The sequence below is a fragment of the Callospermophilus lateralis genome, chromosome 1, assembly GCF_048772815.1.
Source record: "Callospermophilus lateralis isolate mCalLat2 chromosome 1, mCalLat2.hap1, whole genome shotgun sequence".
In the NCBI taxonomy this organism is placed as follows: Eukaryota; Metazoa; Chordata; class Mammalia; order Rodentia; family Sciuridae; genus Callospermophilus; species Callospermophilus lateralis.
Window position 1 is genome coordinate 181,357,499 of NC_135305.1, and position 12,742 is coordinate 181,370,240.

At 48.2% G+C, this 12,742-nt stretch overlaps 1 protein-coding gene across 6 annotated transcripts in view; it reads left to right on the top strand.

Moving 5' to 3' along the window:
• Flnb (filamin B) overlaps nt 1-7,415 on the top strand; it is a 145,532-nt gene extending 138,117 nt beyond the window's left edge. For all 6 annotated transcript variants that reach the window (XM_076841327.1, XM_076841344.1, XM_076841372.1 and 3 more), the window contains 3 exons: nt 3,534-3,752; nt 4,875-5,078; nt 5,694-7,415. In XM_076841327.1, coding sequence (XP_076697442.1) covers nt 3,534-3,752; nt 4,875-5,078; nt 5,694-5,881 — 611 coding nt within the window. In that variant the 3' untranslated portion in view covers nt 5,882-7,415. The remainder of the gene's footprint in view (nt 1-3,533; nt 3,753-4,874; nt 5,079-5,693) is intronic.
• The last annotated feature ends 5,327 nt before the right edge of the window (nt 7,416-12,742 follow it).

Below are 12,742 nucleotides of genomic sequence, written 5' to 3' on the forward strand. Positions count from 1 at the left end.
CCTTAACAGCCCCCGCCCCTCCCGGGATGGCATTAATGCTGCTGGACTCCTCAGACCATCCAGATTGGCCCCCACTGAACTCTGAGCCAGCAGTTTGCCCTTTGTGAAGGGCCTTAGGTGAAATCCATTTGACAGTTGAGGAAAGGGAATCAGAGAGGTCCATCACCCCCAGACTCACTCAGGTAGGATGAGGCAGAACCAGGACTCAGCCAAGGTCCATGATCTGAGAGCCTGGTGATAGCCTAACCCCCAGGCTGTACCTCTTCCCTAAGTGCGCACTTACCTGGAGGGCACGCACGCACCTTCAGCTCACTTTGTGTAGTGTCCTAAACTAGCACTCCTGTCTTCCCAGCAGCCCTAGAATAATTTCCAACAGTACAGGCATTTGACCCTTGGCAGGCTACCCACTGAGCACTGAGGTGGGGTCCTTCTGCTTCTTGAGTGCACAGCAGCCTGTGTTCCCTGTGCCAGCCAGCAACCATCTGATCCCTCTGTTGGCTCATGCCTACAGTACCCAGTCTCTCCCACTTCCTCTTGGCGGATTGCATGCCTTCTCCAGAGCTCGGGTTTCAGACTGAGCTTTGCAAGCACTGGACATTGCAGGGAGAAGGAGCCTGTCTTGGAGGGAAGCTTCTGGCCAGGAGAGGAGAGTACAGAGCATGCTTGTTTCAAACCCTGTGTAAATATTGCTCTTGTCAAGGAGAAGGTGTCTTGTTTTTTCTAGCCCTCCCATTCCCAAGCCTTTCCCCAAATATCCATGTGGAGGTTACACAGCTGCAGTGTGAACGGATGAAGAGGTATCTGCTCTGCTGCTGAAGGGTCCAGCATGCTGACCTTCAGCACAAAGCAAACCTCCCTGTGTTTATCTTGGGTGGGTTTGTTGTATCTCTTGGCTCAAACTTTCAATGGTCCATTCTGCAGATTTAGGAACAGGGCATGAGGAGAATTTAGGGCAGGGCTCTGCTGAGGCTTGGAGGTCAGGAGTTAGACTAGGGAGGTTTCCACTCTTTGGAGCAACTGAGTGTGTTTCCTGATAAATGCTCCCGAACCCCAGGATACACCCTATGCCTTCTCCCCCTCTACCCTCTCTCACCTTAAAGACTAAGTTGCACTGCATTAAACATGCATTGAACTCACAGGAACTCAGCCAGGCTGGGGTAGGGGAAGACCATCATGTTGAGGTGTTTCTGGGTATCAGATCCTGGTTGTAGCTGGAGGTGGTGGTGAGAGACTTCTGTATGCAGGCTTTCTCTCTCCTGTCTTCTCTCAGACAGGTGTCTTAGTTCCAAGTCAGACAGACCTTATGTCTACATACCAGTTCTGCTGGTCCCCAGCTGTGTAACTCTGGACAAGTTCTTTGCCTTTCTGTATCTCCAATTCATTTTCTGTGAAGTGGAAATAAGGAAGCCTAGTTAATAAGCTTATTCTGAGTATTAAAGTAGCTAATAAATAGCCAGGTAGCTCTCGTCCTGTACTTCCTAATTTCCTTTTCCCACCTTATCATCTTTGCCTTTTTGGGCTCTCAGAGTCAGAATGAACTGATTTTTTTTCCCCCTCAGGAATGAAATAACTTGTTAAAAAGAGTGGGGTGGGGGGAGTGGAGCTGGACTAGGGATAGAGCTCAGTTGGTAGAATGCGTGCCTCATGTGCACATGGCCCTAGGTTCAATACTCAGCACCACAAAAAAAGAAAAAAGAATGGTGCTGGGCTGGGCAGCTTAGTGTTAGAGCACTTGCCTAGCACGTGTGAGGCACTGGGTTTGATCCTTAGCACCATGTAAAAATAAATAAATAAAGGTATTGTGACAATCCAGAACTAAAAATTAAAAAAAAAAAGAAAGAAAGAAAGAAAGAGTGGCGCTGCCAGGTGTGGTGACACATGCCTGTAATCCCAGTGACTTGAGATGCTGGAAGCAGGTAGATCGCAAGTTCAACAACTTAGTGAGGCCTAAAGCAACTTAGTGAGGCCTTTGTCTCAAAGTAAAAAATGAAAAGGGCTGGGGATGAGGCTCAGTGGTTAAGCACCCCTGGATTCAATCTCTGCTACCTAAGGGGGCAGGGGTGGGGTGGGTGGGGGGAGTTGGAGGTCTGTGCACTATAGCCAGGCCTTTTAAACTTCACTTTACAAATATCTTTCCTTATCGCCACCTTACAGCTACTTCCTGGACACACCACCCACTTGTTACAGACTCTCTACTTCCCCGCAGCGTGGCAGCTGCTGCTTAAGGGGCTTCTCACCTACATAGATTAGGAACCTTGACAAAGTTGAGATAGTGGGAGGGACTTGGGACAGGAGCCTTTGGAACTTCCAGAAACAGCTGGGCTGGGTTTGAAGGTCACACAATGGCAGTTCCTTTTCTTTTATTGATAACCAGAACAGTAATTCCTTCTATGATCTGAGGGCTATAATTAAACCAAAACATTCCCAACTGGGGTGGTGTCCAAGGCTCTGGCAAAAACAGCCTCCTGTGAAGGTGGTGTACTAGGGATGCCCCATAGAGGGCACTGTAGGGGGCACGCAGCTGATATTCTGACACCCAAGTAGCCCCATTGACCCCTGGAGTTGAGAGAGGGGAATGGAATTTTTGTGGAGCTGTGGGCTTAGGCAGGAGTGCCTTCATGGCCATCGGTTGGTGCTCTCTTTTGGGCTTTTGACACAAGCAAGATGCCCTGGGACACCCAAGAGGTTAGGTATCCTGAGGTTGCAGCTTGGGCACCTCCACTGTCTTTCCAGTGCCAAGAAGGGACTGGGCACCAGAGCCTTGCAGACTTGGTTCAGATGCTGCTTGCTACTTTCTGATGATACATCATGACTGGCAAGTGGTCAAACCTCCCTTAATCTTGGTGCCATTCTGTGAAACAAAAACCACTGTGAAAGGGTCCCATGCACATGCATGTAAAATAATGCCTGGCACAGGGTCTGAGCTTATGTGGGGTCTGTGGTTCTCAGCAGGAGCTCCTTTTTATTCCTGTTTTTGTTGCTGGAATTCATGGCCAAGGGGGTGGGCTGGCAGATCATAGTGATTACTCCAGTTTTCGGGATGGGGTGCAGGGTAAGGAGCCTAAAGGGGAAGAGAGGGGACACTGGGCCTCCTTGGCATCTCTAAATCTACCCAAAGGAGAAAAGAAAGGTCAAAGGGGCCCACGCCTCTCCTTCCCGCCTGCAGGCAGAGCTGGGCCAGTGGCTGAAGCAGCACTTTAGGCTTGCAGTGATGACTCAGGCTCCTCGCCCTCAGCCATGGCTCATGCCCGGAGGAGAGAACAGGGTGTCCAGGCAGTTTACACTTGTGGGCGAAATGTCAGCCACACTCCTGCCTCACCCTGGGTTAGGAAGCTACCCACCCAGGACCCAAGGTTCTCTGTGCCAGAAGTCAGAGCTAGACCAGTGGGTTCCCATGCCATCAAGGCAGGCCCTCTTTGAGGAGACTTACGTGTACACCACCATTGCTTTAACACCCCCAGCAATGTCCCCCACATGACACCCCTCATCCCTCCAAATCATTTACAAGTGCATTCCCTTTTCCTCTCTCCCAGGCATCCAGTCTGAATTCTACATCAACACCACCCGAGCAGGCCCAGGGACGTTGTCTGTCACTATTGAAGGCCCATCCAAAGTTAAAATGGATTGCCAAGAAACCCCAGAGGGGTACAAAGTTATGTACACGCCCATGGCTCCTGGCAACTATCTGATTGGTGTCAAATATGGCGGACCCAACCACATTGTGGGCAGTCCATTCAAAGCCAAAGTGACAGGTAATGATGAACAACCTCAGAGTTATTCTGCCCTATGAAGCTAGTCTTATCTGACTAACAATATGATTTTAGATATTAAATCTACTTTGAATCTTGAATGTAAAGAAATAGTATGACATTCCAGAGGCCAGTGTGTTGAAAACTTGCAAAAATAAGTCCACATAGTGAGGCAGTATAGACGTGGAGAAAGCAGGTTAAGTGGGTGTTTTTGTTTTTTGGTGGGATTGTTTTCCCCTCTATTAACAGAAAAGAAGAAATGTTTACATACTTGAAATCTAATGTATTTGTTTAATCAGAGCCTGAAAAAAAAACTTTCTAACCTTTTCATTTGAAATAATCAAAAAGTTTTTTTTTTTTAATTTATAAAAACATAGGCCAAGTGCAGTAATCCCAGCAACTTGGGAGGCTGAGGCAGGAGGATCACAGGTTCAAGGCCAGCCTCAGCAATTTAGTGAAGCTCTAAGCAACTTACTGAGACCCTGTCTCAAAATAAAAAATGCTGAGAATGTAGCCCAGTTGTTAAAGCATCCCTGGGTTCAATCACCAGTAAAAACAAAACAAACAAATTTATAAAACAATGTCTTTTTCCAAACACTGAGGGAAAAAATGCCAAATAGTAACAACTTCACAAGCTGGCACCCAAAGGTAACCACCATACATACTGTAGTAAATCCCTTCCATGATGACATGATTCACTGTTAGATAAGTAATATAGGTTCATCGCAGAAAAATGAGAAAACTTGGGGAAAACATCCTCTGTCATGTATAGAATCAATTTTGATAATTTATGTATGTCCTTTCAATGTGTATATGCCCTGCTTATACACAGAGTATTTTATATGAATGGAAAGATAAATTCTGCAGGGTGGCAGAATTTGTCAGCTAAGGCCAGACTGGTCCATTTGCCCAGAAAGGCAAATCCTAGTTGTGTGTATGGGTGAAGCCTCAGGGGATTTGGAAGACACTGTGGTTATGTGATATGGATATATAGTGGCTTTTGTATCCAGGTGTTGGGCTGTGGGGATCTTTCTGAGACTTTTACATGGGATACCTGCCTGTCCTCTGACTGAGAGTCCTCTGGTCTGGCCATGCATCCCTCCCTCCTGCTCTCCCATGTCCTAGGTCAGCGCCTGGTCAGCCCCGGCTCATCCAATGAAACCTCGTCCATCCTGGTGGAGTCAGTGACCAGGTCATCAACAGAGACCTGCTATAGTGCCATCCCCAAGTCATCCTCGGATGCCAGCAAGGTGACTTCCAAGGGAGCAGGGCTCTCAAAGGCCTTCATGGGACAGAAGAGCTCCTTCCTGGTGGATTGCAGCAAAGCTGGTAGGTAGCGTGGTTCCACTGGGGTGGGGTGGAAGGGAATGGGGCCTAGACAGGCCAAGTGTCCTCCTACACTTTGACCTCCCCTGCAAAGGCCTTCAGTAGCATCCACCCCCCCTCTCCCTTGCCCCATGCAACCCAACCACCATCAAACAACCATGTTTCTTGCCCTATTCTCCTGCACTTAATGTCTATACCTGTTTGTTCTCTCTTTGCCCCTTGATTCTTTGAGATGACCCCAAGGTAGTCATGAAAGGCAGTAGTATTCCCATTACAGATGGGCAGACTGATTTGGTTAATCTAGTCCCTTCTCTTCCACTAATTGCTCTAATTTCCATCTGAACTTGGGTGTCGGGGGTCAGTTGCCCAGGTTCTGACATCCAGAGCACCTGGACTAGAAACCTGGCTCTGCCATTTCACTTATTTGTTCTCAATGCTGGGCACATGAACCTCACTGTCAAGCTCTGTAAGTCTCTGTTGGTAATCACCACAGCCTCCCACCTGCTCAGGGGCCTAGCGTCCTCACAGAAGCTCAACAAGCAGTCCCAGGCTTATCTCCCTTGGTTCACATGTTCTCTTTCTCCTGCCCGGAGTGACCATTTTCCCTTTGCTCTTCAGGTTCCAACATGCTGCTGATTGGAGTCCATGGACCCACCACACCCTGTGAGGAGGTCTCCATGAAGCATGTGGGCAACCAGCAGTACAATGTCACATATGTTGTCAAGGAGAGGGGGGATTACGTTCTGGCCGTGAAGTGGGGGGAAGAACACATCCCCGGCAGCCCTTTTCATGTCACAGTGCCTTAAAATAGTTTGCATCAAATCCTGGGAGGAATTCTTATGGTTGCTTTTATTGCTTGTTTGTAATTCATTTTATACCATGTCCTCCAGCCTGTTGGTGGGTCTAAATCCCATCCCAAAACACTACCATTCTAAAGTGCCTTCAGAAATAAGTCCTAGACTTGACTCTTGAGGGGTGCATTGGGTAATCATAAGAAATGCAGATTTGTCCAATGGACTAAGAAGATCCAACGTATACTCAGTTCACCTCAGACCTTGGGGGCACAGGTCACTGCAGACAGACCAAGAATATGAGGAAGACTGACATTTTTTAAAAATGAAACTGGCCAACCTAAGCTACAGGTTTGCTGTTGAGCCTTTACAAAAGATGGGGGGTGAGGGTGGGGTGGAAGGGGCCAGGAAAAAGAGGAGACCAAGTTTAGGTTGTAATTTAGCAAAGGGATTCCTTCAGACCAGCTGGATCTAGTCCAGGGCCCATATTCCATAGGAAAAGGCTGTTAGGTGCTCCACCATGTTGACACTACTTCTCACCAATCACCCATTGCACTCTGGCCTCCTGACATTCTTCCTGGGCAGAGCCAATTGGTGGCACATGGCTTCCTAGTGTTTCTGCACTTCTCCTCTGGTGATTATTTCCTTGCAGAGTCATAAAAGTGTAACCATTTGGCTGCCACGGATCTGCTTTAGGTTTCCAAGTCCATTTCAGTCACTTGGTGGAGGAAATTCTGCAGTGACTAGCAGCAGCCCACTTGCCAAAGATCCCTTCTCACCAACACTAGCCCTTGCTTCTAACACACGCCCCAGTCACTTGTCAGCCTTACCAAAACCTTTAAAGTGACCTCAGGTGGGTGCACATGTTAGTGTTCGCCTCATGAAGGCCTATAAGGTGACACAACACTCATAGCCACCCCTGCCAACCTTGTGGGTCACTCAGGAAAACATTAGTATAGACAGGAAAGAATGAAGCTCATGCCAACTTTTGGCTGAGTGTTGGGGAATTGTTGAGGGGCAGGGAAAGGCAGCAGCTTCTTTGGTGATCTCCCCCTTTTGGCAGAACAGTGAAAACTGCGTAGCTGACAGTTTGCATCAAATCCTGAGAGGAATTCTTATGGATGCTCTTGGGAAAACAATAAGCAGGTGCAGATTTTTTTTTTTTTTTTAAATGGGGTATAGGGCAGTTTGCAAGCCTTTTGCAGACCTGAGCTGGCTTTGGGATTAAGTTAAAGCAATCAGGGATGTTGCCTCATGGCAGAGCTCAGATGTGTAGCTTGGGCCAGGCAGGCTGACTTTCTGATTTGCTGCTTAGTCCTAAGGAAGTGGCCACTGTCATCATGGGTGTGGTAGGGCTCTGGAGGTGTAGCAGTTGGAGGTGGGTGTTGGTGGTAAAAGTCCACCTTTTAGAAACTGGAGGCAGCCGGAAGCCTAATGTGAAGGGACCACAGGCCTTGGAAACGGGGACAGGGAAGCCAAACTGGAATCAAATGCCGACTGTAAATTGTATCTTATAACTTATTAAATAAAATGTTTGCGCCGTAAAGTTTCCCCTGGCGTTCCTGGGTAAAATCTTTTTTCTGAATAAATGGTTTGAGCCTCTGACCAGCTCTCCCAATCCCTGACTGAAAAGGCACAGAAGAGCAACTCATTTTGACAATGAGCCTGATTGATCTCTTTCTTCAGGGAAAGGTCTGTGTTCTCCTGAGAGGCCAGGTGGCACAGCCTGAAAGGTGAGGGGACTTTGAGAAGAGGGTGTGTGGACCCCAACACCAACACCTCTTGGAGAGTTCTAGATAAGAAGCTCACCCAGGTAAAAGCAGGGGTGGGTGGAGGCTTTTCCTGATTACATCAGGAAGTCCTTATTTTCCAGGATGTTCTCAAACAAGAACAAACCACATATCATCCCACTGCCTTAGACATGCAAGGTTAATATTCGGTGTCACCATCTGCCCTCTGTGTGCTCATGCTCTTTTTTCTGAGAGCTTTTTTTTTTTTTTGTGGTGGTGGTGGCGATTGAACCCAAGGCCTTATGATGCAAGGCAAGCACTTTACCAACTGAGCTATATCCCCAGCCCTCTCTTTTCTGAGAGCTTCTGGTTGCTGAATGGCTAGGATGGGCCTGGCCCCTTGCCTCCTCCTAGCGTTCCTAACAGTCCTGTGTCACCGTTGACAAGGCTATTGGGTGCAGTTTGCACACCAAATTTGCAGACACAGCTTACTTGGGGTTAGTCCCTGGCCCTTCTGACCCCAAATGGGAACTCTGCCCCTGTTGACACTGCTATGGAAGCAGAAGCCCTTGGGCAGTGGTTGAAAGTCCCTGCTGGGCCCCTGGCCCTCCAGTGTGGGGGCAAGAAACTGGATCTTTCCTATGTTTCTTCTGACACCCGGCTGTGAATCAGAATGATGATTTGTGTACCTGTGAGAGGTGGGAGGAAGAAATTGGAGGGAAGGAACACCCTTATCTGTGGCTTAAAGGACTAGCCTGGGCTCCTAGCTCAGGGGGCTGTGGGCTGTGGGGAGTCCACTCAGGCTCTGCCATGATGTTCTGGCTTTGCCCACCAAGGAGCACAGGGACATAGTCAGTGACTTCTCCACCTTCCTGAAGCCTGACCAGGCATTTGGGGAAGGCAGCATTTGTAGGTTAACAGCATGGACTTTGACATTGTTATCCCAGAATTTAAATACTGGCTGCACAATTCACTGGCTCTATGACCTTGGAGAAGTCATTTCACCCCTCCCTCTGGGTGGTGATGAGGAAAAGATGAAATCCCACTGGAAGCTGTAAGGAACAGTCTGCCTGAATCTCCCACTGCTATGGCTTATACCTGCTGTAGTATCAGGACTGTACCTGGTGGCCCCTACATGGGATTGGAGCACATTTCCACTGTAAAAATTACACCAAAGATATCTCAGAGTAGAAATCTGCACACCTCTTTACTGGCCAATGGCTAGAACCAGAGGGCGATTTTTATCTGACTTGGGCTTGGCTGCCATGGAAACCTGCTGTTGTTTGTGCAAACACCTTGAAAACTTTGAAACTTGATCCCTGGACAGGCCAGGTGCCAGGTCCTTTCCCACTTTCACTAGTTGACTTTGCCCCATTCCTAGCAGGGAGCTGACAGGATTGTCACTCTTCAGCACCTGGTGGAGGTTAAGCAGACAGCAACTGGCAGGTGCTCTGCAGAGATCAATTCTCAACACAGAAGAGGCCCTGTCTGCCATGCATGGATGCCCACCTCTTCCTCATTGGGGTTCACTTTGAGACCCAGGGCAGCACCCACCAACTGCTGCCAGGAAGGAAATGTTTTATTACCATGTCTTTGCTTCTAATGCTCTTGTGAATACCTGGGGTCTTGACCCCAGGTCTAATGCTAGGACTTCAAAGGGGCCCTGGAAGCCACATTGTGATGAGTTTGGTGTAAAATGAGTTGGGTTCATAGGGATTTAATTTCCCTTGAAAATTGCTCAGCCTTGAAAAATAGAATAAAGGTTAGTGGCAAAGTGAGTGCTCAATCCTTGCGAAGTCCTCAATAAATAATAAATTATTTATTTTTGGTTCCAGGAATTAAACTCGGGAGTGCTCTGCCACGGAGCTACATCCCCAGCCCTTTGATTTTTTTAATTTTGAGACAGTCTCACTAAGTTGCTTAGGCTTTCAAACTTGGGATCCTCCTGCCTCAGCCTCCTCCTATGTTGCTAGGATTATAGGTGTGCACCAACAAGCCTGGCTCAAGTTTGTCTTTAAACTGAGGAAGATCATTTATTATGATGTCTATTAACCTTGGTACTTGGCCTCATCTCATCCAGTAGGGTCAGGAAAGGAATGGAGTCTTTTCAAATCTCTGTAACTTGGCTAGAAGTGGGGGCTTCGATGTATAATTAGATTATTTCACTAATGAAAAATTTCTCAGAAATGTGTCTTACTTATTTTGTTGTTGTTTTGTTTTGTTTTGTTTCCTTCTCATAAATACCACATTGCAGGGAGTTAAGGCCCCAGGCTTGCCTGGATTCAATTTTTCTTCTCTGGCTTTGTCCCAAGGATGCTGCCCAAACACATGGTGGGAGGGATTTTTTTTCCCCCCCAAACAAAGGAATCCTTCTGTGCTTTGTGGCTTTGTCTGGGGGCAGCCCACGGGGACAGCTCATGTGTGTGGAATTTAGGGAGACCTACCCCTCACACCCTTTTTCTGTTCCTCGAGCATTAAAGGCAGGAGGAATTTAGGAGCCTGATGTGGGACACATAGCCAACCTTTCCACTTGCTTATCTTTCCAGGACAAAGACTGCGGGCCTTTTATTGCTCACCCTTTCCCCTCTGCCCTGACCACTGCCTTCCCAAGGCACCCGGACACCTCCCCCTGGCTTGGAGCTGCCCTTGCTTCTAGGCAGTAGACATTCTTAGGGCAAAGTTGGTGCTGGATCCTGGCAGGGTGTTCTCAGAGGAGAAGGAACCCTTGGCAGAGGTGCCAGGCCCTGGAAAAATTAGACTTCCGATGGAGCAACAAGCAGCTGCTTTAACAGCAGCAGTACAACCGTGTTGAGAAGTGCTCAGCAGATGCTACAGCTCAAGTCTAGATTCCAATCCCAGCTCTGCTGCTTACCAGCTGAAACCTCTCAGGAAATGCCCTCTCTGCCTCAGTGCCCTCATCTGTATAATGGGATCATAACAAGAAACTTCAAAAATCAGAGACCTACACTTTCGCTCCTCGCCCCCCTCCCCCCCCGCCCCCCCCGCCCCCCCGCCTGACCTGGGTAAACCCTCAACTCAGAACTGCCAGGAAAGGGGCTGCCTGAGTGATCCCAAAGTGGAGTGGAAGGAGTGACCCATTGTGGGGAAAGGTGGCTAGCAGGGAAGTTATTTAGCACAGTGGTTATGAGTACAGGCGTGGGCTTCCCATCCTGGCCCTTGCCATGACCTCAGGCAGCTCATCATCCTCATAGAAAACTGTGCCTCGGTTTTCTTTCCAATGAAATGGGATGGTGGGACTCACCCCATTGAATGTTCTGAGTATTAAACAACAAAATCTATATAGAGGGCAAATCTCAGTGTCCAGTCCATGATGAGGGCTCACAAAATGTTATTGGTGTAAGGTGACTATAATTGTTCATCAGTGGGAATGGTTGGGATGGGCCAACCACTGAACTCTGAGCTGGGATGTCAGTAGCCTGGGGGCATGGCCCCAGTGGTGGGAGGAAAATTGAGTCAGAGGTACTTGGAAAACACATCCCCGCCCCAACAACCTTTGTCCTTTTAGAGTTTCAGCCACCCTTTCCCCTTAATACAGGCCTAGACCAGAGACAGACCTTCACAAGTTAATTTTTCCAAGTATGAAAATTTTCACAACTAAGACTAATGGTAGGCTCAGAGACACATTATCCCTATTTTTTTTTTTTTTTTAATCCTAGAGGAATGTACCAAAACTCAGGTTGAGTGACTTGCCAGAAGTCACACAGGTAGTAATTAATGGTCAAGCCTCAATTTAGGAAAAGGGCCATGAAGTTTACACTGCTCCCAGACTCAGGGAACAGAATTCAAAAGCAATTCTCCTCATGGACCATCTGCTGTCCTTAGGCCCATTGGAAGGCATCACTTTGAGGAAATCTTTCTTTTCTTTTTTTTGAAAGAAATTGTATTGAGCTGAAATTATTTTCTTTAATATCTTTATTTTTATTTGTTGATTTTTATGTGGTGCTGGGGACCAAACCCACTCATGCAAGGCAAGCGCTCTACCACTGAGCTACAACCCCAGCCCTTGAGGATGCTTTTCTATACCTTCCCCAATTCTCTACCCTTGTCTACCAGGGTTCACCTTAGATTGCCTGAGGGCAGTCCCTGCAGTGGGAAAGGCGTGAGGTCTCTGAAGGCCCATGAACACCTGCTTCTGCCTCTCTACATTCAGGACACCCAGACTTACCAGTCCAGGGGCAAGGACAGCCTGTGCTCTGCCTGTCTTCATCTACCTTTGGCTCAGTGCCTGGCACAGGGTCAAGAAAAAATGAATTTTGTTGAATGAATGAACAAGAATACAGCTGGCAGCGAGCAGAGGCTTCTTGGAGTTCCAGGATCATACCCATTCCCCATGATGGTTTGACCCCAGACTCCTGGCACCCTGGGCCCTGCAACTCCTGATTCTTCCCTTCATTCCTCACCCGACCTGCCCCTGCAATGGGACCAGTATGAAGTGTGCCTGTTCATCATTTCCTTGAGTACATTCTGAGCACTGTGCTAGGCACCACCCCTAGACATGCCCTGAAGATAGATAAGGTTCTGGGCCAGACAGGGCCTGGAAGCATAAGCTCTGTGAGGCAGGGCGTTTTGCTGGTTTTGTTTCCTTGCAGCTCCTAGCAGAGTGTAGGCCCTCAGGAAAGAAGGAATGGAACGTGTGCCTTGGTCAGGAAGCCTGGATTCTAACCATCGGTGACCACTATGGGTGCTCAACCAAGACAGGTCGCACTTAGTCTACACTTAATCTTTCCAGATTTCCCAATCTCCCTTCCTGCCATCTCACCACAGGGGCAGTCTGCAACTGTGGGTTGCATGATGGGTGACTCCCTCCACACACCAGCTGTGGCCCTGGCACATCATAGCATTTCTCCATACATCCAGTCTTTCCTCCCCCACTCTGCCTGGCTAATTCAGGTTCGCAGTCTCTGTCAAAGGTCACTTCCTCCAGGAAGCCTTTCCTCCCCTCCACCCCCCAACACACCTTGTTAATGATTCTGTCCCTCCTTCTAAATTGTGAAACCTCCCTGTCTCTCCTTATCGGCCTTTTGGATTTGCCCAGTGGAGTTGAAAGCAAATGAATGTTTGTCAAAGGGATAAATGATAGCACACCCAGCCGAGTGGAAAGACAGTGGTCCCGGAGCATTGTGGG